At 45.4% G+C, this 26,694-nt stretch overlaps 1 protein-coding gene across 3 annotated transcripts; it reads right to left on the bottom strand.

Moving 5' to 3' along the window:
- Positions 1-425: 425 nt before the first annotated feature.
- Positions 426-26,694, bottom strand: PPM1G (protein phosphatase, Mg2+/Mn2+ dependent 1G). Of its 3 annotated transcripts, none has more exons than XR_012422554.1 (10): positions 26,386-26,694; positions 6,611-6,680; positions 5,395-5,480; positions 4,948-5,080; positions 3,711-4,284; positions 3,155-3,405; positions 2,563-2,797; positions 1,711-1,840; positions 1,361-1,463; positions 426-1,037 (listed from the first exon to the last, which is right to left on the bottom strand). XR_012422554.1 is itself a non-coding variant. In XM_065527265.2 (10 exons), the coding sequence occupies exons 1-10, from the start codon at positions 26,503-26,505 to the stop codon at positions 1,093-1,095; spliced, it is 1,461 nt and encodes a 486-aa protein (XP_065383337.1). In that variant the 5' UTR covers positions 26,506-26,694; the 3' UTR covers positions 426-1,092. The 3 variants fall into 3 exon arrangements, 2 of the variants coding, with proteins under 2 accessions (XP_065383337.1, XP_045225521.1); XM_065527265.2 differs by having other exon boundaries at positions 426-1,116; positions 3,155-3,298; positions 3,869-4,284; XM_045369586.2 differs by having other exon boundaries at positions 3,155-3,298; positions 3,869-4,284.

The raw sequence follows: 26,694 nt of genomic DNA, 5'->3' as shown, positions 1-26,694 counted from the left end.
CCGCTTCCGCCGCCGCAGAGCCGCACGGGACGCGTAGTCCATGGGAAGCGGCGGCGGCGGCGGCGGGAGCCTCAATGGCGTGACCGGGAAGTGATTGTGACGAGACGGCGAGCGAGCCAATCGGAGGCCGGGGAGAGCCGGCCGGGGAGCCGCGCAGGAAGCCTCCAGCACGACTCCAGGTTTCAGGCCCGCCAGACCGGTCCCGACCCCTCCCTGAGGAAACTAGGAGAGCATTTCTGGCTCGAGGAGGGGGCGAGGGGTAGCCGCGACGCCCGCCGGGCCGACCTTCCAGCAGCTCGCTCGGGGCTCCCCTACACACACGCGGGACACACACGCACGCACTCACATGGGGGCTCGCCAGATGTTACCGATGGGGCCAAGTCTGGGGCCACAGCAGCAGAAAAAAAAGGACACGATGCGCACGATTAGGTTTTGGCCTTTAGTCTGAAAAAGTGTTGACTGAAAGTGTACAACAGAGAGCGGGTGCAAGCGGCCGAGGGGCCATGGAGCCGCCGATAAAAAAGAATGTCCTTAAATAAAGTGTTCACAGAGTAAAAACCAGAACCGCCAGTCCTTCCCTCCAACACAACAGAGCACAGGCACAGAACCGGTGATGAGCCCGAGGAGCAAAGAGGCGGCTGGGGAGGACAGCAGAGGCTCCCGGCTGCTGTGTGGAGGGAGAGCCCTCTTTGGAATGGGCGGAGTGAAGCCACCCAGCTCCCCCTGCACACCTCATACCCACTGCTAAGGCTAAAGGAAAAAGACAAAACTCAGTCTCAGGTCCGGAGGGCTCAGAAAACAGTCTAGGTGGGCAGGGGTCTGGATGACTGCTAGTCCCGCTTGGCCTTCTTCTTCTTGTCGCTGTTGCCATTTTCTTCAGCCCCCTCAGTAGAGAGCACTTCCTCTAGTTTCCGCTTGCCACTCTCTGGCTGGAGCTCTGCTGTGTTTCGGGGCTTGAAGCAGATGATGATGCAGGTCATGTTGTCACACCCTGTACCATCCCCAGAAGTGTCTGGTGCCAGGCACTGATCCAGCAGCTACAAAAGGGATGGGGGTAGCTCAGCCACAGGGTTTGAACACCTTGCTGGGAACCTAGAGTCCCACAAGAGGGCTGGCCTGCTGAGTCAGGGTGATAGAAGGAGAGAAATGGGCAAGAGGTATCACAAAACAGCCCACTTGCTAGTCCATAAGGCATAATGCTAAGTCAGAGAAATGAGAGAAGGTGGAACTTTGTAGTCGGGGTTTAGCGTCTGTCAGCAATTAATGGTACTGCTCCCAGATTGCCGACTTAGCTCAGATGAAAAGAGTAAACCCTGGCTATGCAGACCAAACACCCTCTCTTCTCCACCTTGGTACTCACCTCTTCCACAATGGATGACAATAACCGAAGCTCCCCATTTTCATCACGCTGGCTGATCTTTGATTGAATGAAGTCTACAACTTCCTGGCTGCTCATCACATTCCTGGGGTCGAGAACAACAGTCAGAATCTTCCAGTCTCACCAAGGCAGAGTAGAGGAGTATGGACAGAGGTGGTGGCCCAGGCCAGTGTAAATAACTACAGAAATTCTCAGCTCTGCCTTAGTCTGGGTGCTCTTCACTCACCAAGAGGTCTAGGTCTGCCTAGGTTCTAATCCTAGAGGTGCCCTAAGCCCTATAAGAGAAGAAATGCTGCAGAAAGGGGAATTCAGGGCATTCTGCCAGTGCTCACCAGATGCCATCACAGGCAATGACCATGAATTCATGGTCGTCAGTGAGAGTCAGCACCTTGATGTCAGGAAGGGCTGAAATCATCTGTTCCTCAGGTGGCAGGTTCTTGTTTCTCTTATAGAAGTGGTCCCCTGGAGTAAAGGAATGGTTGGTTGATGAGCAGTTTGGATACTTTTCCCACAGACTTGTGTTTGTGGCAGGTCAAACCTTGCCATTCATTTCCCTTCTTTACAAAGTTCCACAATCTAGTGGAATGGAGAACTGAGTCCTAGTTTTTCTAGTTTCAACCCTGCCACCAGACTGCTGAACCTTAAGAAAGTCACTCACCGGTCTTGTTCCTCATTCAAATGTTACATAAGATGGATATAATAATACCTACATAGCCAGGCGCAGTGGCTCATACCGTAATCTCAGCCCTTTAGGAGGCTGAGGCGTGCCTGAGGTCAGGAGGTCGAGACCAGCCTGACCAAGAAATCCCGTCTCTACTAAAAAAAATACAAAATTAGCCAGGTGTGGTGGTGCATGTCTGTAATCCCAGCCGCTCAGGAGGCTGAGGCAGGAGAATTGCTTGAACCTGGGAGGTGGTGGTTGCAGTGAGCTGAGATCACGCCATTGCACTCCAGCCTGGGCAACAAGAGTAAAAACTCCGTCTCAAAAAAAAAAAAAAAAAAAAAACCTATATATAATGATACCTATACCCATCTTAGCTATTTCATAGGAATATAAGAACAGAGGTAGTAGATATTGAAGTGCTTTGAAAGGCACAAGCACTAGGAAGATTAAAGTTTGCTACTAGGTAGTCTGGGACAGAGAGCAAGACCCTAGAAGTCTTTCCCGGTTTCTTGGCCCTTACCAATGGCTCTGGAGAGGTTGAGGCCCCCGTTGACTCGCCCATCCATGGTGACCTTGCCACCAGCATTCTTGATGCGTGCTAGTTCTACTTCATCCTCTGGTTTGTGATCATAGGACATGTCTAAAGCTTTGCCAGCCTCAGATACCACACAGCGAGAGTCTCCTGCGTTGGCTACAATCAACTGCTTCCCTCTTATGAGGGCCACCACCGCTGTTGTACCACTGTCAGAGCCAGGCTAAAGAGGAAGAAAGGGAGCATCATGGGAGCTTCTGAACATGAGTTCCTCACTGATGTGCGCCTGACCATTCATCTATGCTTGCTTTCACTGGGACCCCCAAGAAAGCTTTAACAAATAGGAGAGGCACAGATTTCATCTTTCTAGAGACAGCAGCACACTCCCTCTCCTGTGTTTTTAGGTAATTAGACCCCAAAGGCTTACCATCTCATCCCCCTTGCGGAATAAATCCCTATTACTATCACTTCCATCCTAAAGTATCAGGGGGATCCCCTTCCCCTGTCTCAAAATCAAAATTAGGGGATTCACACCTGCCTTGTGGCCTTTCAAGACTCATTGCTCCCATTCCCCACACACCTCCTCTTTGCCTTCCATCCCTGGCACCATCATCTCTTCTTCTTCTTCTTCTTCATCGTCCTCTTCAGCCTCCTCGGTGTCATCCTCATCTTCCTCATTCTCTGCCTCCTCACTGCTGTAGCCATCCTCTTCCTCACTGCATTCCTGCCAGGAGGAGGATCCCAGACTGCTGAGACTGGGATGATCCCTTCCCTCCCCCCAGCTCAGACTCAGAATCAAGAGGCCCTGACTGAACACAGGTCCTCAAAACACTGAAAGATACAAGTATATGGTCATGAAAATTGGGGGGATGGAAAAGGCTAGCATGAGTATAACTGACATCCTGAACTGGGCTTAGCAATCACTAGCAAAAAGCCCAGGACAAGGCAAGGGCTGCCAGCCAAAAGTATCTTTCAGGCACTGTGGCCAGAAAAATTGTCCAGAGAAGAAAACAGCTAACTAGCCAAGGTAACAACTATATTCTTGTTCTCTCTCTAGGAGATAGACTCTGAAAGGCCAGAACTAGATCTGCTTGTTATAGTATCAACAAAGGAAGAGGTAAGAAAGCAAATGGTACCTGTGATGACGGAGCTCAGTGAATTCAAGGCTAAAGCTTAGAATACAGTGGGTCTTAGGGGATGATGTCAAAACAGGAGGAGAGTTGAAAACTACAGACGGCAACCAAACAGGACCTCTCTGCAACTTCAGCATCTGCCTGCCCTCACAGGCCCTTACCTCACTGTCTTCCTCTTCCTCCTCCGCCTCATCTGACTCATCCTCACTGTCCTCAAAGAACTTGGACTTAGCAACTCGAGGCAGCTTGTCAGAGGCTGAAGAGCAGGAAGGCCCAGCCTCTCCAGTGGGAATGCCAGGCTCACCAACTTGGCCTGCCTCAGTCCCACGTTCCGAGTTGGAGGAAAAGCCTGTGTAGGCCTTGGCTGTGGGGCCATTTTCCTGTGAAGGAGTTTCCCTAGTTGAGTCCTCAGGTCCTGCCTCCCCATTGAGGCCCTGGGACCCTGGTTCCTCGCCTGTCCCAGCTCCAGATTTGCTGTGGGGAGGGCCCTTGTGACAGTTCTGCCCGTAGCGTGTCAGCAGCTCTTCAATAGTCATGGTAGCCTCTTCATGCAGCAGTGCAGCCTCCTCATTGTCCACTGCAGGGAAGAGGCTAAATCAGAGCCCCCATGCCAGACTCCTCATGGGATCCGTTCATCTCACTATCTCAACAGCCCTTACAGCCTCTAACTTCCCCACAACCTCCCACTCCTAAGGTTCCTCTTGCTCATCAAGTCTCAGAAGAACATGCCCTAGCTCCTCCTCCTCCACAGACTTCTTTGGTTTTTGTGTTTCATCCCCTTCTTAATCAAAACAACACTAGTTACTATACTTCCCCTCTGACGTCTCATTTGTTATTGTTAAGTTGTAAAAACTCTATTCTGGCTGAGGATCCAGGAAGCCCACAGTGCTATTGTAGAATTAGGATTTAGGCTTAATGACTGGCTATTGGGGCTAATAACTGCTCCAGTCTTGAGGGGAAAAAAAAAAGCACATAAATACCAGCAGGAACCAGGAAGATTCCATCACAATGACAAAAGATAATGTATATACAATGTTTACAGCTCAGATGCCACTCAACAAAGATAATTCTCTCTCTCCTTTTCATAACCACATACAATGCAGGAGAACACCATAGGTTTCTTTAACATAAGGACTCCCCAGGTCCCTAGAAAGCCATCCTATCTTAGAATTGATAAGAAATATTAAAGAATATTTCTTAAAATGCTGATTTCCCCTCAAACAAGGGATGCCACACTCACCATCATCTTCATCAGCTACTTTTTCCTTTTCATCTTCATCCTCAGTGGGTCGCCCTGCAATCTGTGCCAGCTCTTTAATGACTTCCTCAGTGGTCAGTTTGGCATCAATAGCCAAGAAGGCATCTTCTAAAGCCTAAATATAAGCAAAATAGTCTAAGACTAGTACAAAATGAACTCCCTATGTACAATCCTGAGCACAAGGATGGAATACAAATTAAGAGTGTGAGCTACCACAGTAAGAGACACTCACAGATAAAAACAGTTCAGAGGCCTAGGAATAGTAAGGTAAGTCTAAAAGGTGGCCAATAAGCTCGTTTTAGGAACAGAATTCTTCAAGAGTAAATAAGCAGCAGCAGCTAGGGGACAAAAAGCAAGGAAAAGCCCAAGGGCTAGAGAACAAGGGAAAAGCCTACACAAGTGAGGAATGGGCAGTGTAAGCTGACAGACCTTCTGTAGCTTGCCTTCCTTGTAGGCCTTCTGATCTTTGATGATATCAGGAAGATATTTGGCACAGTACAAGGCAACTTCCTCCCCTAGAAGGAAAGGAAGGAAAGTCACCTGGAGCACTGCTCCCCACACATAGAAAGTGATACAATATTTATATGCCATAGTGGAGTGAACCCCAAGGGTTGAGGGGATAAATATCTTAGCACCCCTGAACCCTATTTGAAGGACACTGTTTGGGGAAGTTCTGGTCCAAAAAAATGGATTTCACCATCAATTCTCTCAGTATATTAACATAACTCGTCTTTTCTCACATGTATACTTAGTTCTCCAGTGAAAAAAAGATAAAGAATCAGCTCATCTGGATACAATTTTTTCTTTTTCTTTCTTTTTTTTTTTGAGATGGAGTCTCGCTGTGTCTCCCAGGCTGGAGTGCAGTGGCGTGATCTCGGCTCACTGCAAGCTCCACCTCCCGGCTTCACGCCATTCTCCCGCCTCAGCCTCCCAAGTAGCTGGGACTACAGGCGCCACCACCACGCCCGGCTAGTTTTTTGTATTTTTAGTAGAGACGGGGTTTCACCATGTTAGCCAGGATAGTCTCGATCTCCTGGCCTCGTGATCCACCCACCTCGGCCTCCCAAAGTGCTGGGATTACAGGCTTGAGCCACCGCGCCCGGCCTCTTTTTTTTTTTTTTTTTTTTTTAAAGACAGGGTCTTGCTCTGTTGCCCAGGCTGGAGTGCAGTGGCATGGTCTTGGCTCACTGCAACCTCCACCTCCCAGGTTCAAGCAATTCTCCTGCCTCAGCCTTCTGAGCAGCTGGGACTACAGGCACAAGCCACCATGCCCAGCTAATTTTTGTATTTTTAGAAGAGATGGGGTTTCACCATATTGGTCAGGCTGGTCTCGAACTCCTGACTTCATGATCCACTGGGCTGAGATTACAGGCATGAGCTACCGCGCCCTGCCTAAAAATTTTAAAAAATAAAAATAAAAAAAGAGAAAGAGGCTCTTTGGATTAAAACAAGTCCTGGTGAGATTATAAACCAATACAGTACCTACTGGGAAAAAAGAATGACAGAATACAGAAAAACAGCACCAGGCAGGAAATGATATTGCGGGCCAGACCCTGGAAAGTAAATGAACAAGGGGACTGTTCTTGCCCTGGAACGTCTGGAACTGGGGTCCTAGAATGTTACCAATATGATTTGTTAAAGTTACCTCCATGTCCATCGTAGACAGAAAACATGGCTGTCTCACTGTCCAGCTCAGGAATACAGTTGTGAGCATCCTAGGAAAAGGACAGCATAATTGGCATGTCTCAGGGTCAAAGAATATTCCTCAAGTCATAGGGATCAATGTCACACCTTACTAACTTTTCCCTGGCTGGCCTATATGGCCTAGAAATAAGAAAGGAAAATGGAATGATAAAATACAGAGAAAGAAAGGAGGGAGGCAAAGGAGGAAAGGGGAAGGAGAAAAGGAAGAATCAGGTTACTACCTCTATAATAACCTCAACCTAGGAGATATCTCAGTCCAAATGGCAGAATATTTGGCTGCTGGAAATAAACCTGACCCTTTTGGATCTGTGGAAACTACGGGAAAACCAGAACAAAGGATTTTTTTTTCTTCTTTGTTTCTGAGATGGAGTCTCGCTCTGTCACCCAGGCTGGAGTGCAGTGGTGCAATCTTGGCTCACTGCAACCTCCGCCTCCTGGGTTCAAGTGATTCTCCTGCCTCTGCCTGCTGAATAGCTGAGATTACAGGTGTGTGCCACTACGCCTTGCTAACTTTTGTATTTTTAGTGGAAATGGGGTTTCACCATGTTGGTCAGGCTGGTCTCGAACTTCTGACCTTGCGATTCGCCTGCCTTGGCCTCCCAAAGTGTTGGACAGGCTGTATACAGCATTATTTATAATAAAAAACAGTTGAGGTCGGGCACGGTGGCTCACGCCTGTAATCCCAGCACTTTGGAAGGCGGAGGCGGGCGGATCACTAAGGTGGGTAGATCACTAAGTCAAGAGATTGATACCATCCTGGCCAACATGATGAAACCCCATCTCTACTAAAAATACAAAAATTAGCTGGGCGTGGTGGTGTGTGCCTGTAGTCCCAGCTACTCAGAAGGCTGAGGCAGGAGAATCACTTAAACCCAGAAGGTGGAGGTTGCAGTGAGTGAAGATAACACTACTGCACTCCAGCCTGGGTGACAGAGTGAGACTCGGTCTCAAAAAAAAAAATAAAAAAATAAAAAATAAAAAAATAAAAAACAGTTGTAACCATCTAAATTTCCAGGAATAGATTACAAATGGTACGTATCTCCAGTGGAATACATGTAGCTGTTAAAAGCAAATATATGTTAATTTGGAAATGAGTTCATAATATCTTAAGTAGTTAAAAGCAAAAAGTTAAAGTATCTACATGTATATGTGAGTCTGGAAGATCACATAGCAAACAACCACAGAGGGTGAGATTTGGGTAATAATTTCTACTTTTCGACATTCATTTTTAAATTTTTGTACAATAAACCACATTGTTCCATTCTGAATAAGGACAACAAACACACCTAAGAATTGGCCTCAAGTTGCCATTCTACCATATACTGCATGATCTCTGGTCAGCTACCTTACGGTGTGCCTCAATTTTATCCTCTGTGATGTGGAATAACATCTACCACACCCACATCATCACAGAACTGTTGATAATGATGCAAAACACATAAAAGCCCTTTGTAAACTGGAATTTGCTACGTAAATATATACACATACACACATACATACATACATACACACACATACATGTATATTCTGCTCTGAAATTTAGCACCCATTTCACATTTTTCTTTTTTGTTCCTCTCAAAGAGGACCATGCACAATAAAGATTCATCTTACACCTTGAGGTCTCACTCCCGAGAACTACTGCACAATTACCATCTCCTTCACTTCTTGGTGAAGCCTGGGATCTATATTATGATTTGGAACTGCTTCACCTTCTCAAAACACTTTAATTTTCTCCTTTTACATCTTTGCTCATAACCTTTACCCATACCTTTGCTTCTCTCTATCCCTTACTGAGACAGAGCCAAGTATTTCAACATGGTCTCTCAGCAATCTAGAAAAACTCACCCAACCTTGTATAACCCCACCAACTGATTTATGCCTGAATCAGGACTACTAAGTTTGCTAGTCATAAAATGTTATGAGATTGGCTGGGTGCGCTGGCTCACACCTGTAATCCCAGCGCTTTGGGAAGGTAGGCAGGAGGGAATGATTGAGATCAGGAGTTGGAGACCAGCCTAGGCAACACAGCAAGACCCCGCCTCTACAAAAAAATTTTAAAATTAGCCAGGCATAGCAGCATGCACCTGCAGTCAATCCTAACTACTCGGAACACTGAGGCAAGAGGACCACCTGAGCCCAGGAGGTCAAGGCTGCAGAAAGTTATGATGCACCACAGCACTCCAGCCTGGGTGACAGAGGGAGACCCCGTCTCTGAAAGAAAAAAAAGTTATGGGATCACAGTGACTATGGTCACTACTTCAATTCAGCATCTTGTTTTCTTTTTTTTTTTTTTTTTTTGAAATGGAGTCTCCCAGGCTGGAGTGCAGTGGCGCAATCTAGGCTCACTGTAACCTCCACCTCCCAGGTTCAAGCAATTCCCCTGCTTCAGTCTCCCGAGTAGCTGAAATTACAGTATGCACCTGCCACCATGCCCAGCCAATTTTTGTATTTTCAGTAGAGATGGGGTTTCACCATGTTGCCCAGGCTTGTCTCAAACTCCTGAGCTCAAGTGATCTGCCCACCTCGGCCTCCCAAAATGCTGGGATTATAGGCATGAGCCACCGTGCCTGGCCAAACACAGAAATTCTCCTCTCTTCCTAGATTGACAATTTCTCTTAAACTCCTGATCTCAAATCCTTCTCCTTCAAGATCTTACTTCACAGAGAATGTAATAACCTTAACAGCAATCCAAATAGCCATTTTGGCAGTGGCTCATGCATGTAATCTCAACATTTTGGGAGGTCAAGGCAGGAGGATTGTTTGAGGTCAGGAGTTCAAGACCAGCCTGGGCAACATAGTGAGACCTCATCTCAGCAACATCCCCAAATAGCCATTCTGCAGACTTCATTTCCCCTAGCCATTATGTGGGATTAAACAGCACAAATCATGTCAGTTTCCTTTTCTTTTTCAATGTTTATTTTAGAATCAGGGAGTACATGTGTAAGTTTGTTACAAAGGTATATACTGTGTGATGCTGAGGTTTGGGGTATGACTGAACCCCTTTCCCAGGTGGTAGGTATAGTATCAAATAGGTGGGTTTTCAGCTGTTCCTCTGCCACGCCCACTCCCTACCCCCTGCACCACCACCTCTAACAGACCCCAGTGTCTATTGTTGCCATCTTTATATCCATGTGTACTTGATGTTCAGCTCCCACTTACAAGTGAGAACATGCAGTATTTGGTTTTCTGTTTCTGTGTTAGTTCACTTAGGATAATGCCCTCCAGCCACATTCATGTTGTTGCAAAGACATGGTTTCATTCTTTTTAATGGGTGCATAGTATTCCATGGTAGCTATATACCATATTTTCTTTATCCAGTCCACCACTGATGGGCACCTGGGTTGATTCAGTTTTTGCTATTGTGAATAGTGCCGCAATGAACATACATGTACATATGTTCTTTTGGAAAAATGATTTATTTTCCTTTGGGTGTATACCCAGCAATCAGATTGCTGGGTCTAATGGTAGTTCGACTTCTAGTTCTTTGAGAAATCTCCAAACTGACAGTGCCTAGACTAAATTAATTTATACCCTCAAAAACAGTGCACAAGTGTCTGCTTTCCTCTGCAGCCTTACCAATGTCTCTCATTTTTTGACATTTTAACAAAAGCTGTTCTGACTGGTGTGAGATGGTATCTCTTTGTGGCTCTGATTTGCATTTGTCTGATGATTAGAGATGAGCATTTTTTCATGTTTGTGGGCCACATGTACATCTTTTGAGAAGTATCTGTTCATGTCCTTCGCCCACTTTTTAATGGGGTTGTTTGCTTTTTGCTTGTTAGGTTCCTTATAGATTTTGTATATTAGACCTTTGTTGGATGTATACTTTGTGAATATTTTCTCCCATTCTATAGGTTGTAAGTTTACCCCCTTGATAGTTTCTCTTGCTGCATGTCACTTTTCTTGAAAGATCTCTTGGATTCTGTGTAGTTCTATACCTCTGACTGCCTGTTTCTATAGGATGTTCTCTCTCTCTCTCTCTCTCTCTTTTCCTTTTCTTTTCTTTCTCTCTCTCTCTCTGTGCTGGGATAACAGGCACACGCCACCACGCCCAGCTAATTCTTGTATTTTTAGTAGAGATGGGGTTTCACCATGTTGGCCAGGATAGTCTCAATCTCCTGGACCTTGTGATCCGCCCACCTTGGCCTCCCAAGTGCTGGGATTACAGGCGTGAGCCATGCACCCGGCCAGGATGTTCTTTCTTTCTATACCTCAAACTTAACACATGTAATCAGGAAATCAGTAGTCTGCAAAAAAAATCAGAGGTTCCCCTATAGGTTCTTATTTCTGTAAATGGAATCTTAACTCTCCCAGGCAACACTTAATCCCAGAGTCAAGCTTAATTTCCTGGCTGTCTTCCATCACCAATCACTGAGTCCTGCTGGATTTTCCTTCATCATGTTGTTGTTCCTGGATTACTTTGTTTTGTTGGGTTTTTTTTTTTTTTTTTTTTTGAGAGAGAGTGAGCTTCCCTCTGTCACCCAGGCTGGAGTACAGTGGCGTGATCTCAGCTCACTACAACCTCCGCAACCCAGGTTCAAGTGATTCTCATGCCTCAGCCTCCCAAGTAGCTGGGATTACAGGTACATGCCACCACGCCTGGCTAATTTTTATATTTTTAGTAGACACGGGGTTCCACCATGTTGCCCAGGCTGGCCTCAAACTCCCGACCTCAGGTGATCCTCCTGCCTCAGCCTCCCAAAGTGCTGGGATTTAGGCATGAGCCACCACGCCAGCCCACAGTAAAATTATTATTATTACTGTCGCCAGGCTGGAGTGCAGTGGCGCAATCTTGGCTCCCCGCAACCTCCACCTCCCGGGTTCAAGCAATTCTCCTGCCTCAGCCTCCCAAGCAGCTAGAACTACAGGTGCGTGCCACCACACCTAGCTTATTTACTTATTTGGAGATGGAGTCTCACTCTGTCGTCCAGGCTGGAGTGAAGTGGCGCAATCTCAACTCACTGCAAGCTCAGCCTCCTGGGTTCATGCCATTCTCCTGCCTCAGACTCCTGAGTAGCTGGGACTACAGGCGCCTGCCACCATGCCCAACTAATTTTGTATTTTTAGTAGAGACAGGGTTTCACCGTGTTAGCCAGGATGGTCTTTATCTCCTGATCTCGTGATCCACCTGCCTCGGCCTCCGAAAGTGCTGGGATTACAGGCTTGAGCCACCACGCCCGGCCTAATTTTTTATTTTGCGCAGAGATGGGGTTTTAAAATTAGCCATGTATGATGGTGCACACCTGCAGTCCCATCTATGTGGAGGCTGAGGTGGCAGGACTGCTTAAGCCCAGAGGTTGAGGCTGCAGTGAGCTATCACAGAGCACCACTGCACTCCAGCACAAGCAAGAATAAGACCCTGTCTCAAAAAAAAAAAAGAAAGAAAGAAAGAAACCATTAAAAAAAAAAAAACCAGATAATAACAACTGTTAGCAAGAACGTGGAGAAACTGAAATTCTTGTGTACTGCTGGTGGAAAAGTAAATGATAGAGGTGTTGTGAAAAACAACATGGAGGCCAGACACGGTGGCTCACGCCTGTAATCCCAGCACTTTGGGAGGCCAAGGCAGGCAGATAATTTGAGGTCAGGAGCTCAAGACCAGCCTGGCCAACATGGTGAAACCCCATCTCTACCTAAAAATACAAAAATCAGCTGGGTGTTGTGGCAAACACCTGTAATCCCAGCTACTTGGGAGGCCAAGGCAGGAGAATCACTTGAACCCTGGAGGCGGAGGTTGCAGTGAGCCGAGATGGCACCACTGTACTCCAGCCTGGACGACACAGCAAGACCCTGTCTCAAAAAAATAAAAAAAATTAGGCAGTCACTAAAAGACAAATACTGTATGATTCCACTTACAGTATGAAGTATCTAAAGTAATCAAATTCATAGGGACTGAAAGTAGAATGCTGTTTACCATGAGCTGAGGAAAAGAGAATGGGGACTTATTTAACGGGTATAGAGTTTCGGTTTTGTAGGACGAAGAGTTCTGGAAACTGGGTGCACAACAATGTGAATGTACTAAATACTACTCAACTGTACATTAAAAAATCATTCAGGCTGGGCGTGGTGGCTCATGCCTGTAATCCCAGTACTTTGGGAGGCCGAGGCGGGCGGATCACTTGAGGTGAGGAGTTAGAGACCAGCCTGGTCAACACGGAGAAACCCCGTCTCTACTAAAAATACAAAAATTAACTGGGCATGGTGGTGCACGCCTATAATCCCAGCTACTCAGGAGGCTGAGGCAGAAGAATCTCTTGAGCCCAGGAGGCGGAGGTTGCAGTGAGCCAGGATTGCACCACTGCACTCCAGCATAGGTGACAAGAGCAAGATTGTCTCAAAAAAAAAAAAAAAAGAAAAAGAAATGATTAAGATGGTAATTTTTATGTTACGTGTATTTTATCACAATGAAATTTTTTTTTTTTTTCTTCTTGAAACAGAGTTTCATTCTTGTTGCCCAGGCTGGAGTACAATGGCATGATCTAGGCTCACTGCAACCTCTGCCTTCCCGGTCAAGTGATTCTCCCTCCTCAGCCTCCTGAGTAGCTGGGATTACAGGCATGCACCACCATGCCCGGCTAATTTTGTATTTTTAGTAGAGACAGGGTTTCTCCATATTGGTCAGGCTGGTCTCAAACTCCCGACCTCAGGTGATCCGCCCACCTCGGCCTCCCAAAGTGCTGGGATTACAGGCGTAAGCCACCGCACCCAGCCACAAGGAAAATTTTTAAAGAAAAAAAAAGAAAAAAAAAGCCGAAAACTTTCCACAAAGAAGAGCCCAGGCTCAGATGGCTTTATTGGTGAATTCTACCAAACATTTACAGAAAAATTAATACCAATGATTCACAACTCTTCCATCACATCGAAAAGAAGGCAACACTTCCCAATTCATTCTATGAGGCCAGTATTACCCTGATTCCAAAACCGGACGGAGACATCACGACAAACTACAGACCAATTATCTCTTATGAATATAGACACAAAAATCCTCAACAAAATAGTAGCAAACTAAATCCAGCACCATATAAAAGGGTAATACACAATGATCAAGTAAGATTTATACACCAAAAAAATGCAAGGTTGGTTTAACATTCAAAAAAATCACTTAATGTAATATAGTGTATCAGTAGACTAAAGAACAAAACCCTATGATCATCTCGATAGATATTAAAAAAGGCACTTGACAAAATCCAGTGCTTATTAATGATAAAAAGACTCAATGTCAGAATGCCAGTCTGGGCAACACAGTTAAGACCCTGTCTCTATAAAAAATTTTTAAAAATTAGCCCAGTATGGTGGTGTATGCATGTAACCCTAGCTACTAAGAAGGCGGAGGCAGGTGGATCTCTTGAACCTAGGAGTTCAAGGCTGCAGTGAGCTATGATTGAGCCACTGTGCTACAGCCTGAGTGACAGAGCAAGACTGTCTCTAAAAATATATATATAAAATAGACTCAACAACCTAGGAATAAAAGGGAACTTCCTAAACCTGATAGAGTACATCTATGAAAAACTGAGTCGGCTGGGCGTGGCGGCTCACGCCTGTAATACTCCCCCAATTGATCTACAGATGCTGCATAACCCCCATCAAAACCCAGGTGCCTTTTGTGCAGAGATTGACAAATTAATCCTAAAATTTATATGAAAAATAACGAATTTTAAAGACATTTCAAAACGTACTAAAAAGCTACAGTAACCAAGATAGTGTATCACTGGCATAGGGACATGTAGACCAATGAAATGGACTTGAGAGTTCAGAAATAAAACCCTCATATTTACGGTCAATTTATCTCTGACAATGATGCCAAGATAATTCAATGGGGGAAAAGAACAGTGGTTTAAACAAATAGTGCTGGGACAACTTGATATCCACACACAACAGAATGAAGTTGGATCACTCCCTCACACCATTCATAAAAATTCACTCAAAATGGATCACAGACTTAAATGTAACAGCTAAAACTATACAACTCTCAGAAGAAAACCTAAGAGAAAATTGTTGTGACTTTGGGTTAGACAAAGCTTCTTAATAAAAACAAACAAAATAGACAAATTGGACTTTATCAAAAGCAAAAACTTTTGTTTCAAAAGACACCGTCAAGAAAGCAAAAAGAGGCCAGGTGCGGTGGCTCACATCTGTAATCCTAGCACTGTGGGAGGCCCAATTGGGCAGATCACAAGGTCAGGAGTTCAAGACCAGCCTGGCCAACATGGTGAAACCCTGTCTCTACTAAAAATACAAAAATTAGCTGCGCGTCATGGCATGCCTGTAGTCCCAGCTACTTGGGAGGCTGAGGCAAGAGAATCACTTGAACCCGGGAGGCGGAGGTTGCAATGAGCCGGGATTGCACCACTGCACTCCAACCTGGCAACAGAGTGAGACTCCGTCACAAAACAAAACAAAACAAAACAAAAAGAGGCAGGGTGCAGTGGCTCATGACTGTAATCCCAGCACTTTGGGAGGCTGAGGCAGGCTGATCACTTGAGGTTAGTAGTTCGAGACCAGCCTGGCCAACACGGTGAAACCTGGTCTCTACTAAAAATACAAAAATTAGCTGGGCATGGTGGCACACACCTGGGTCCCAGCTACTCAAGAGGCTGAGGCAGGAGGATCACTTGAACCCAGGAGGCAGAGGTTGCAGTGAGCCACGATCGCGCCACTCCATTCCAGCCTGGGGGGTCAGATCCAGACTGTCCCCCAACCAAAAATAAATAAATAAATAAAACAAAAAAAACAAATCAAAAAGTCCACAAAAATTGGAGAAAATATTTACAAATCATATATCTAACAAACTTGTATCCAAAACATTTTTATATGTTAAGAGTAAAGAACTCTTAACATATAAAAAAACAACAAAAAAATCCAATTAAAAATGAACAAAGGCTTTGAATAGACATTTCTCCAAAGAAGATACACAAATGGCCAATAAACACATAAAAGATGTTCAAACATAAGGCCTGGCATGGTGGCTCTAGCCTGTAATCCCAGCACTTTGGGAGGCCCAGGGAGGCGGATCCTTTGAGGTCAGGAGCTCAAGACCAGCCTGAACAACATGGTTAATGCCCTGTCTCTACTAAAAATACAAAAAATTAGCTGGGCGTGGTGGCATGTGCCGATAATCCCAGCTGCTAGGGAGGCTGAGGCAGGAGAATCGCTTGAACCTGGACAGAGTGAGACTCTGTCTCAAACAAAAAGTTCAAACATCATTAGCCATTTAGCCATCAGAGAAATACAAATCAAAATGACAAGGAGACACCACTTCACACCCACTATTAGTTATTATAAAAAAAGTGGATAAGTGTAGTGAAGATGTGAAGGAACTGGCATCCTCATATATTGCTGGCAAGAATGTAAGATGGTACAGCCACTTTGGAAAAGAGTTTAGCAGTTTCTCAAAATGTTAAACATGTAGTTACCATATGACCCAGCAATTCCACTCTTTGGTATATAACCAAAAGATATGAGGATATATTTCCACACAAAAATTTGTACATAGTATCACTATTTATAATAGAAAAAAAAAAAAAAACAGTGGAAATCCAAAATGTCTATCAACTAATGAATGAACAAAATGTGATATATCCATACCACGGAATATTATTCAACCATAAAAAAGAATGAAATACTGATTGATTCATGATACAACATTGATGACCCTTAAAAATATTATGCTTGGCTGGGTGCGGTGGCATACATCTGTAATCCCAGCACTTTGGGAGGCTGAGGCGGGCGGATTGCCTGAGCTCAGGAGTTCGAGACTGCCCTGGGCAACATGGTGAAACTCGTCTCTACTAAAATACACACAAAAAAATTAGCCATGCATGATGGTTGCTGCCTGTAGTCCCAGGTTTCTCGGGAGGCTGAGGCATGAGAATCGCTTTAACCCAGAACGTGGAGGCTGCAGCGAGCCAAGATCACACCACTGCACTCCAGCCTGGGCGATAGAGGGAGATCTTGTCTCCAAAATAAATAAATAAATAAATAAATAAAAATAAAAAAATTATGCTTAGGTACAACTATGATATATCAATTAAAAAATATCAGGCCGGGTATGGTGGCTCATGCCTGTAATCCCAGCACTTTGGGAGGCTGAGGTGAAAAGATTCCTTGAGGCCAAGGGTTCAAGACCACCAGCCTGGACAACACAGTAAGACCCTGTCTCTATGAAAATAAATGGATAAATAACATAATTAAAATCAACCTCCTGGGGATAAGAAAAAGAGTTAACTAGGAGATAAGAGAAAATTCAAGAATTGTTAAGTCATTAATTTGGGATGGAGTACTGGGTCTTTTGTTTCCATTCCATCAACTAAGTGAGGAAGGTTCCAACAGAAACAACTGTAGCAAATGGGAGTGCCTAAAAGAAAACGAGCATCTCTTTCCTGGTTACACAGGCAACAGACTTGGTGATCTGCCTGAGCTCTATGTCTATCTGAACAGAAGGAGAGAATTTTAAAAAGTGCCCACTGGAGCCTGAACCATCTTGCTGGTATCCATCCAAAGGAGTCCAGCAGTATGAGGTCAAGGATACACAGCAGGTGGTAAAAGCCAAAGAAAGTCTAAAAATCAAAAGTGGAGATCAAGTCCCTCTAGGCCAGGCCTGGCTATTGCTGGAAACAAAGAGATGGTGAGTGATAACTGGATATGAGACTGGAGTTTTAAAGAGAATTCTGATTCTCTTTAGCTCTGTAAAATAAAATCTGCAAGGCAATGATCTAGAAATAAGCAAAAGAACCCTGGGTCAGCAAAATATTTATTCTTAAATCTACTACAACAATGTATGTGTGATTAAAAAAAACAAAAAACAAAAAAAACCTCATTCTTATAGGTAAAGCTGAGGGTAGAGGGAATGCTTGGGGTGGGGAGTAATTTACTCCTCAGGGGTCAACAGGCTTCAAAGTCAATTTCAAAAATACATATGCTTAGTAAAAGCATCCAGATATAAAAGGAAATGTATTTAGAATTCCATTTATAAAATGTTCAGAATAGGCAAATTCATAGAAGTCATGTAAATTAGTGGATGCCAGAGGCTAGTGGAAGGGAGGTACGGAGTTACTGGTAAAGAGTACAGGGTTTCTTTTTGGGGTTCTAAAACTGATTGTGGTGATAGATGTATAACTCTGTTTGAATATACTACAAAAGAGCCAGGCACAGTGGCTCATGCCTGTAATTCCAGCACTTTGGGAGGCTGAGGCAGGTGGATCACCTGAGGCCAGGAGTTCAAGACCAGCCTGGGCAACATGGTGAAACCCTGTTTCTACTGAAAATATAAAAATTAGCTGGGTGTGGTGGCATGCGCCTGAAGTTCCAGCTATTTGTGAGGCAGAGGCAGGAGAATCACGTGAACCTGGGAGGGGGAGGTTGCAGTGAGCTGAGATTGTGTCAATGCACTCCAGCCTGGTTTACAGAGCAAGACCCTGTCTTGAAAAAAGAAAAAAAGAAAAAAAAGAGAATATACTAAAAACCACTGAATTACACCCTTAAAATGAATGAATAATATCCTGAAACCCACTGAATTATACTCTTAAAGTGAGTTCATACACCATACAGTGTATGAACTATATATCTCAATAAAGCTGATTAAAAAGGAACCTGTAAAAATTAAAAAGGAATCTGTATATACATTTTCAAATACTAAATATGACTAAAAGGTGTTGTTTTTCTGCTAGCATTGGGTCAAAAAGGAAAAAAAAGTTGATATACTTCATCTCTGAACTAGATCTAGAAAGAAACAAAACAACTATACTGAAATCATACTCTGTCTACAAAATGTCATTAAACATCTTAAGTTCAGTTCTAAAGATTTGTTTCCAGACAGTACAATGTCAAGAACTACTGATCAGACCTGTATAAATTTCTGTGCTTAAATTCAACCCCTTACCCTTACCTCTCAAAGTCCAATTCTAAGACTAATAACCCAATAGAAGATTGGAGGTGGGGAAACAGTAGTAACAACTAAGGAATCAGACAACAGAACTTGTGTAAAATATCCTTGAAATCTTGAGGAATAAGTTCTGATTGTATTTTCCAGTTGCTCGAGAACTTATAAGGGAATGGAATAAAATATAAAATAATTTCTGGACCAGGCATGGTGGCTCACACCTGTAATCCCAGCACTTTGGGAGTCAAGGCAGGAGAATCATTTGAGCCTGGGAGTTCAAGACCAGCCTGCGCAACATAGTGAGACCCTGTCTCTACTAAAATAAAAAATTAGCTGGGCCTGGCAGCATGTGCCTGTAGTCCTAGTTACTCAGCAAGCTGAGGTAGGATTGCTTGAATCCAGGAGGTCAAGACTGCGAGTGAGCTATGATTGTGCCACTGCACCCCAATGTGAGCAATAGAGGGAGACCCTGACCCTAAAAAAATAAATAAACATAGGCCGGGCGCGGTGGCTCACGTCTGTAATCCCAGCACTTTGGGAGGCCAAGGCGGGCAGACCATGAGGTCAGGGGATCGAGATCATCCTGGCTAACACGGTGAAACCCTGCCTCTACTAAAAATAAAAAATAAAAAATTAGCCGGGTGTTGTGGTGGGCACCTGTAGTCCCAGCTACACGGGAGGCTGAGGCAGGAGAATGGTGTGAACCCAGGAGGCGGAGCTTGCAGTGAGCCAACATCGTGCCACTGCACTCCAGTCTGGGCGACAGTGTGAGACTCCGTCTCAAATAAATAAATAAATAAATAAACAAACAAACATAAATAGGCCAGGTGTGGTGGCTCACGCCTGTAATCCCAACACTTTGGGAGGCCGAGACGGGTGGATCACAAGGTCAGGAGATTGAGACCATCCTGGCTAACACGGTGAAACCCCATCTCTACTAAAAATACAAAAAAATTAGCCGGGCGTGGTGGTGGGCGCCTGTAGTCCCAGCTACTTGGGAGGCTGAGGCAGGAGAATGGCATGAACCTGGGGGGTGGAGCTTGCAGAGAGCGGAGATCAGGCCACTGCACTCGAGTCTGGGCAACAGAGCAAGACTCCATCTCAAATAAATAAATAAATAAATAAATAAATAAATAAATAAGTCCTCAGCCTGGGCAACATTGCAAGGCCCCATCTCTACAAAAAATTTTAAAAAATAAAAAATTAGCCAGTCATGGTGGCATGCGCCTATAGTAGGCTGAGGCTGGAAGACCCCTTGAGCCCAGGAGGCTATGCGGTGAGCTATGATCAAGTCACTGTAAAGGTAGATAAGGGTAGCGAGGATGTGAAGGAACTGGCACAAGAAATCCTGTACTCCTTACCACTCAAGCATGGGCAAGAGTGAGACCCTGTCTCAAAATAAATAATTTTAAAAATAAAAAGGCGGCCGGGCGCGGTGGCTCAAGCCTGTAATCCCAGCACTTTGGGAGGCCGAGACGGGCGGATCACGAGGTCAGGAGATCGAGACCATCCTGGCTAACACGGTGAAACCCCGTCTCTACTAAAATACAAAAAAAATTAGCCGGGCGAGGTGGCGGGCGCCTGTGGTCTCAGCTACTCGGGAGGCTGAAGCAGGAGAATGGCGTAAACCCGGGAGGCAGAGCTTGCAGTGAGCTGAGATCTGGCCACTGCACTCCAGCCTGGGCAACAGAGCTAGACTCCGTCTCAAAAAAAAAAAAAAAAAAAAAAAAAAAAAAAAAAAAAATAAAAAGGCTGGTCACGGTGGCTCATGTCTGTAATCCCGGCACTTTGGGAGGCTGAGGCAGGCAGATCACTTGAGGCCAGGAGTTTAAGCCCAGACTGGCCAGCATGGCAAAACCCCTTCTCTACTAAAAATACAAAAAAATTAGCCAGGCATGGTGGCGCGTGTCTGTAATCCCAGCTACTTGGGAGGCTGGGGCAAAACTGCTAGAACCCAGGAGGCGGAAGCTGCAGTGAGCCGAGATCACACCACTGCACTCCAGCCTGGGCAACAAGAGCAAAACTCCATCTCAAAAAAAGAAAAGAAAAGAAAAGAGTTTCTCCATGCTCATGGGCATACATGTGATATAATCCTATACTAGCTTTGAACTTGAATGGGTACGGCATGCTAATCAAATGCAAAAAATGCGTTTTTACAAAAATTGCTTAACTACATTCTAGACAAAGAAATTCTGGCCAGGCGCAGTAGCTCGTGCCTGTAATCCCAGCACTTTCAGAGGCGGAGGCGGGCGGATTACCTTACCTGAGGTCAGGAGTTCGAGACCAGCCTGACCAACATGGAGAAACCCCGTCTCTACTAAAAATACAAAAAATTAGCCAGGCGTCCTGGCACATGCCTGTAATCTCAGCTACTCAGAAGGCTGAGGCCAGAGAATCACTTGAACAGGAAGGCCAGGGAGCCGAGATCGCACCACTGCACTCCAGCCTGGGTGACAGGGAGACTCCGTCTCAAAAAAAAAAAAAAAAAAAAAAAACAGAGAAATTCTGACCTGGTTTAGTAAGTAAAAAGTGCTTTAAGCTATTGATATGAGATGCTAATCTGAGGATAAGAAAATAAATGCTTTTCAACCTTCAATGCCCTAAGGTAGAACCCCATAGCATACTTGTGATGTTTCTTTTTGTATTTTTTCCATTAATTTAATGACTGAAACTAATATGCAGGTATTTTAAGAATTTTCTGCTCAATACTATCTCTATAGTCAATTCTAGGTGACCCCTTTTGACCATTAATAAGGCAGCTTCTACACAGCAATAAACAGCTGGCCTACTCAAAATTATACTATAGATATTGACACTGCCTTTAATAAAAGGAAAATATGATTCATAGGACAGAAAATTCCCGGCCAGGCATGGTGGCTCAAGTCTGTAATCCCAGCACTTTGGGAGGCCGAGGCGGGAAGATCACGAGGTCAGGAGTCTGGCCAACATAGTGAAATCCCATCTCCACTAAAAATACAAAAAAAATTAGCTGGCCTGGTGGCAAACGCCTGTAATCCCAGCTACTTGGGAGGCTGAGGCAGGAGAATCGCTTGAACCCAGGAGGCGGAGGTTTCAGTGAGCCAAGATAGAGCCAAAAAAAAAAAAAAAAATTCCTAACTCTCCATAGAAAGCAGTTTTGTCACTTCCAGAGAACCTCACAACCAAATGTTAAATGTACTCTTGTCCCTTTAAGACTACATCAACTGATAGGCCAGGCATGGTGGCTCACGCCTGTAATGCCAGCACTTTGGGAGGCCGAGGCGGGCGGATCACAAGGTCAGGAGTTGGAGACCAGCCCGGCCAACATAGTGAAACCCTGTCTCTATTAAAAACACAAAAAATTAGCTGGGCATGGTGGCAGGCGCCTGCAATCCCAGCTACTCGGGAAGCTGAGGCAGGAGAATTGCTTGAACTCAGGAGGCGGAGGTTGCAGTGAGCCGAGATCATGCCATTACACTCCAGCCTGGGCTGTGCGAGACTCTGTCTCGGAAAAAAAAAAAAAAAAAGACTACATCAACCGAATCTATTTTCAGATTTGATTTCTTATTTAGCCACCAAAAACTCAAGGGCCTTACCTCGTATATTTCTCAGGCACCCCTCCACAATCTACCTCTTTTTTTTTTTTTTTAAATGGAGTCTTGCCCTGTCGCCCAGGCTGGAGTACGGTGGCGCGATCTCAGCTCACTGCAACCTCTGCCTCCTGGGTTCAAGCGATTCTCCTGCCTCAGCCTCCTGAGTGGCTGGGATTATAGGCACGCGCCACCATGCCCGGCTAATTCTTGTATTTCAGAGACAGGGTTTCACCATATTGGCCAGAATGATCTTGGTCTCTTGACCTTGTGATATGCCCCCCTAAGCCTCCCAAAGTGCTGGGATTACAGGTATGAGCCACTGTGCCCAGTCCCTACCTCTTAATCCCAAAGTACATACCTCAGCCACTTTTTTCATGGAGAAAGAAGGAGGGAGGGGAACATCATCTGTGGTTTGTTTGTTGTTTTTTTTTTTTGAGACAGAGTCTGTCACCCTGGCTGGAGTGCAGCGGTGCAATCTCAGCTCACTGGCCTTCCTGTTCAAGCGATTCTCTGGCCTCTGGCTAATTTTTGTATTTTTAGTAGAGATGGGGTTTCACCATGTTGGCTAGGCTGGTCTCGAACTGACCTCGGGTGATCTGTCCCCCTTGGCCTCCCAAAGTGCTGGGATTACAGGCGTGAGCCGCTTCGCCTGGCCTGTGGTATTTTGATTACCTCTTCTCAAAACACCCTGGCTGCTGGGCGTGGTGGCTCACACCTATAATCCCAGTGCTTTGGGAGGTAGAGGCGGGTGGATCACCTGAGGTCAGAAGTTCGAGACCAGCCTGACCAATGTGGAGAAACCCCTTCTCTACTAAAAATACAAAATTAGCCAGGCATGGTGGCACATGCCTGTAATCCCAGCTACTCAGGAGGCTGAGGCAGGAGAATCGCTTGAACCTGGGAGGCGGAGGTTGCAGTGAGCCAAGATCACACCATTGTACTCCAGCCTGGACAACAAGATAGAAACTCCATCTCAAAACACCACCACCACCACCCTGGTCACACAGGAAGAGAAGTTGGAAAGAGGCAGAAAGTAAAAATGCCAGCTATTGATGGTTGCCATTTTTGTCTCAAGAGCCTCCCTATGGCTGAATCTACCCATCAGTCAGGATTTCAACGACCTTTAGTAGTATGATAACCTCACCTCAAATGAAGCATTAGGACCAAGCAAATAGGGTACATAAACTTTATTAATTGTTGGATTAAGCCCTAAAGCTTCAGAGGAATGGAAGTACTTTATATTTTCTGGAAAGATAAGGTTCAGGGAAGAGGCTAGAACTCAGTTATTTTCTTGCAATAGCAAAGAAACTATGCTATACTTTAAGGAGAACAAAAGCCAGAAGGAAAAGTATCAATGAAGCAGAATAGGATCCCAAACAATACTCTTCAAGAGGATTTGATTAGGCATATTTAATTATTGGTTAGGCATATTTATTCAAACAAGGGCAACTTCAGAAACAGCACATTAGCAAGATTTTAATACCCTAAGCAGTTATCTCTCAGGAGGAAGATTAGGATGTAAGGAATAGTCTAGTAAGATCTCTATACACTAAAATGTCCCTGACAAAAAAATCATTTTCTAATTGAGGAGAAACCAAAAATAAAGGGAAATGCCCCACAGAGAAGCAGCAAATAGTATGAAATCACTGGGCAAACCAACATGAAACACTGAGTAGCCAAGCAACTCAATCCATAAAGAAAACTAGAAAAAGGGCACCAAATAAATGGAAAAACAGCAGAGAAGTGAAAAATATTAAATGAGAAACCTGGAAGAAACATTTTACTGTGAGATGGAATATTCACCTCAAATCTCACAACATTAACAGAATGCCACGGAAATGGAACTTCTCAACTACCTACTTTCCTTCTGAAACTATATCCAGATTTATTTACTCATTCTTTTTCTTTTTTCTTTTTTTTTTTTTTTTGAGACAGAGTCTCACTCTGTCGCCCAGGCTGGAGTACAGTGGCACGATCTTGGCTCACTGCAACCTCCGCCTCCAGGGTTCAAGCGATTCTCCTGCCTCAGCCTTCCAAGTAGCTAGGATTATAGGCACGCACCACCACATTTGGCTAATTTTTTGTATTTTTAGTAAAGACGGGGTTTCGTCATGTTGTCCAGGCTGGTCTCGAACTCCTGAGCTCAGGCAATCCGCCCATCTCAGCCTCCCAAAGTGCTAGGATTACAGGCATAAGCCACTGTGCCTGGCCTATTCATTCATGTTTTGAGACAGCATCTCGCTCTGTCGCCCAGATTGGAGTGCAGCGGGGCGATCTCGGCTCAATGAAGCCTCTGCCTCTTGGGCTCAAGGTGATTTTCCATCTCAGCCTCCCAAGTAACTGGGACTACAGGTGGGCACCACCACACCCTGCTAATTTTTTTGTATGTTTTGTAGACACAAGGTTTTTTTTTGTATTTTTTTGTATTTTTTGTAGACACAAGGTTTCGCCATGTTGTCCTGAGCTCAGGTGATCTGCCTGCCTCGGCCTCCCAAACTGCTGAGATTACAGATGTGAGCCACTGTGCCCGACCTAGATATTTCTAATAGACAATTACATCTACCAAATAGTTATACTGTGTATGGTGGTGAAATATGAATGCTATGCTTCAGTTTGACATAGATGCTTAACAATGTCTAGTGTCTTCAACAATCTGATCCTACAGATTCTTTCCACCAAAGCAGTGTCCTAACCTTTCTGCACCTCAATTTCTTAGCTATAAAATGTGGGAGCCACCGGGTGTGGTGGCTCACGCCTGTAATCCCAGTACTTTGGGAGGCCAAGGCGGGCGGATCACCTGAGTCAGCCCGAGTCACTTAGAGACCAGCCACATGAAGAAATCCTGTCTCTACTAAAAATACAAAATAAGCCGGGCGTGGTGGCACATGCCTGTAATCCCAAGTACTGGGGAGGCTGAGGCAGGAGAATCGCTTGAACTTGGGAGGCGGAGGTTGTGGTGAGCCGAGATCGCGCCATTGCATTTCAGCCTGGGCAACAAGAGCGAAACTCCGTCTCAAAAAAAAAAAAAAAGTGGGAGCCAAAGCAGATAAGATGAACTATAGGATCCACTCCAATCTTGAAATTTTATACCTAATTATAAAATTGTTATTAAGGTCAGTTACGAGTATCAAATTTGAATTGGAAAACAAAACATTTAAGTTCATACTGTCATTCCAGAGCTAACCACAGGGAGGAGCGAGGGATTTGAAACGATTCCCAAGGGAGACAGTATTTCGCTGTTACCTGAAGCCCACCCGGTAGGTGGATGAACCCTCAATCCCAGACAGAATATTTCCCTGGCCCTTTTGCCTAGACTTCAGAATGCTCTTCACAAAGACACAGTTAACCTGTCTTCCTCCCTTTCCTCCCTACCACAGTTTTCCCTCTTCTCTTTTGTAGTTTCACATCAAGTTTTACCTAATACTACTCTTCCCCCCAGAGTTTTCTTTTCCCCTTTTGTTCAGAGTAAAATTTTCTAGAAAAGCTCTTTGTAGGTAGGTTGTGATGAAAAAAATTGATGAAATGACTTAAAATCAAAGAAACTATACAACAATTATAGGCAAACGACAATTACTGATTAAGTTTTAGAGAAATCCTAAGAGAGAAAGAAAACCAAGCATAATAAGAAGGAAAATCTAGGGACCGACATAATTCAAGTTTTCCAAAGTTAGTAAAAGGCCCTGAAAAGAGTGTAAATGAGTGACAACCCCTGGAGGTCGGGTCCAGCCTCTGAAATTAACATACAAGAGCCCAAGGCCAGGCAACCAGAATGTGAAACAGACTCTGCCCGGGTTTCCTTTCACTGTCAAACCCCTAGCCAAAAGAAGCTTCCCACATCACATATTTTAAATATTAAAATTTAAAAAGTTATTCACATCTATTCACCTCTCCCTCGAAAAACAAATGAACAAATAGTCCCTCTTGCCGTATTTACTCCCACACTAAACCTCACACCCTTGATGAGCCTGGAGGGCTAGGTTGGCACGAGAGGATGGCGCCAAAGCTCGGGGAGAGGGCGGCCAGTGGGCGGAAGGTGCCTCTTCCCACATGGCCGAGCCCTCGCCGCCACTGGCCACCGGCATACGGTCCCCAAGCATCGGGAGCTCCCTCTCGGCCCCGACCCCGCGGTCTCAGCCGCCTCGCAGACGGCCGCTGCGGCCGCAGGCTCCCGATTGGGACCCTTCCCAGGGGAGGACCCCATCCCCCGCTCCCTTTCTCCGTCAGATTCCCGCCCCGCAGCGGCCAGCCTATGGGCCCCTGCCTCACCTCCATGGAGACGCGCCAGCCTTGCATGGCGGAGAAGCCGTAGGGCAGCGGCAGGCGCGGGGCGCCGACCCCGTCCCCGGAGCACTTCACCGTGTTGGGCTGGGAGAGATAGGCACCCATGGCGACGGCTGGCCGGCGGCCTCAGGGGCAGGAAAGCTGGGCGCGACCCGTGCCGGAGCCGAAGCCCCGGGGGTGCGCGCGGCAGGAGCAGGCCCCGCGGCGCGACCGACGCAAGGTGCCGGTGAAAGGCGCGAGGCCGGCCAGGAGGCGGTAACGGGACGGGAGCTGAGAGGGAGCGGAAGCGGAAAC

The sequence above is a fragment of the Macaca fascicularis genome, chromosome 13 (assembly GCF_037993035.2).
Source record: "Macaca fascicularis isolate 582-1 chromosome 13, T2T-MFA8v1.1".
NCBI lineage: Eukaryota > Metazoa > Chordata > Mammalia > Primates > Cercopithecidae > Macaca > Macaca fascicularis.
This window is presented reverse-complemented; position numbering and strand designations above follow the sequence as displayed.